Below are 1,592 nucleotides of genomic sequence, written 5' to 3'. Positions count from 1 at the left end.
CAGTGGGTGGTGTTTCCGCTGCTGTCTCCAAGACCGCTGCCGCCCCCATCGAGCGTATCAAGCTCCTCATCCAGAACCAGGATGAGATGCTTCGCGCCGGTCGTCTCGACCGCAAGTACAACGGTATCATGGACTGCTTCCGTCGTACTGCCGCCTCTGAGGGTGTTGCCTCTCTCTGGCGTGGTAACACTGCCAACGTCATCCGTTACTTCCCCACCCAGGCTCTTAACTTTGCCTTCCGTGACACCTACAAGTCCATGTTCGCCTACAAGAAGGACCGTGATGGATACGCCAAGTGGATGATGGGTAACCTTGCCTCCGGTGGTGTATGTTCCCCAACAATAAACCCCTTGTCGAATAACTTCTAACAAACTATTCCAGGCTGCTGGTGCCACTTCCCTTCTCTTCGTCTACTCTCTTGACTACGCCCGTACCCGTCTTGCCAACGATGCTAAGTCCGCCAAGGGCGGTGGTGACCGTCAGTTCAACGGTCTCGTTGATGTCTACAAGAAGACTCTTGCTTCTGATGGTATTGCCGGTCTCTACCGTGGTTTCGGTCCCTCTGTTCTTGGTATTGTTGTCTACCGTGGTCTGTACTTCGGCATGTACGACTCCATCAAGCCTGTTGTCCTGGTTGGTCCTCTTGAGGGTAACTTCCTTGCTTCCTTCCTTCTCGGCTGGACTGTCACCACTGGTGCTGGTATCGCTTCTTACCCTCTTGACACCGTCCGTCGTCGCATGATGATGACCTCCGGTGAGGCCGTCAAGTACAACTCTTCCTTCGATGCTTTCCGCCAGATCGTCGCCAAGGAGGGTGTCAAGTCTCTCTTCAAGGGTGCTGGTGCTAACATCCTCCGTGGTGTTGCCGGTGCTGGTGTCCTGTCTATCTACGATCAGGTCCAGCTCATCCTCTTCGGCAAGAAGTTCAAATAGACGATTGATTAACTTCAATTCGTTTCAGATGTGACGTTAATGGAGGGGAGTGATCTGGCGTAATTGCCAGATGCTGAAAATTTAGAGATATGCGTCAAGGGACTGTGTAATCTTGAGCATAGAGCACTGTGATATTTCCTTGTACCAGTTGTACTTTACTGCCTGCAAGTTTATTTTATTTCCTTTTTTTTCCAATCTTGCCTCATTCCCAGTATGATGCGATATCAAAATAGCCTGTCTTTTTGGTTTTCGTCGTCTTGTAAACGTGTCTGAAAACTCTGTAAGGCGGTCAGTGAATGAAGTCACCTGATCAATCTCACGTGTTATCCATTTTTGATGACGTAGGCTCTCAGTGGCAGATAATAATAGCTTTCGAGCTCCCTTTTGCGATAGCTCCTTGCACTAGTTGAACAATATTGCCATATGACTAAAGTATACGGATACATATATGACATATCAGACTAACAACTTTCATCATGGCTACGAATTCAAGCACTCAGGAGGATAACCTTCAGACCTCTTCTCCAACCCCATCTCCAGATCCAACCTCCAAGCAGGACAATCTCGACCCTCCAACCACCTCCGCAACAGCAACAGCACCACCTGACTCCCCAATCTACGCCACCGCCGAACCAGCCAGTATGCCCTCACAATCCGCC

General features: G+C 49.9%; 1 protein-coding gene across 1 annotated transcript; it reads left to right on the top strand.

Annotated features, from left to right (window-relative positions):
* The first annotated feature begins 2 nt into the window (after positions 1-2).
* Positions 3-1,128, top strand: ANOM_011831 (putative mitochondrial ADP,ATP carrier protein (Ant)). The gene is made up of 2 exons (XM_015557087.1): positions 3-326; positions 382-1,128. The coding sequence occupies exons 1-2, from the start codon at positions 87-89 to the stop codon at positions 931-933; spliced, it is 792 nt and encodes a 263-aa protein (XP_015400768.1). The 5' UTR covers positions 3-86; the 3' UTR covers positions 934-1,128.
* Positions 1,129-1,592: the final 464 nt, after the last annotated feature.

Source organism: Aspergillus nomiae (genome assembly GCF_001204775.2).
Source record: "Aspergillus nomiae NRRL 13137 chromosome Unknown contig00915, whole genome shotgun sequence".
Lineage (NCBI taxonomy): Eukaryota > Fungi > Ascomycota > Eurotiomycetes > Eurotiales > Aspergillaceae > Aspergillus > Aspergillus nomiae.
This window is presented reverse-complemented; position numbering and strand designations above follow the sequence as displayed.

Bases quoted from the DNA above. Each gene is read 5' to 3' on its own strand.
- ANOM_011831 (XM_015557087.1), top strand. From the start codon at position 87: ATGCTTCGCGCCGGTCGTCTCGACCGCAAGTACAACGGTATCATGGAC. The intron at 327-381 runs GTATGTTCCCCA...AAACTATTCCAG, and splicing joins GTAACCTTGCCTCCGGTGGT to GCTGCTGGTGCCACTTCCCT.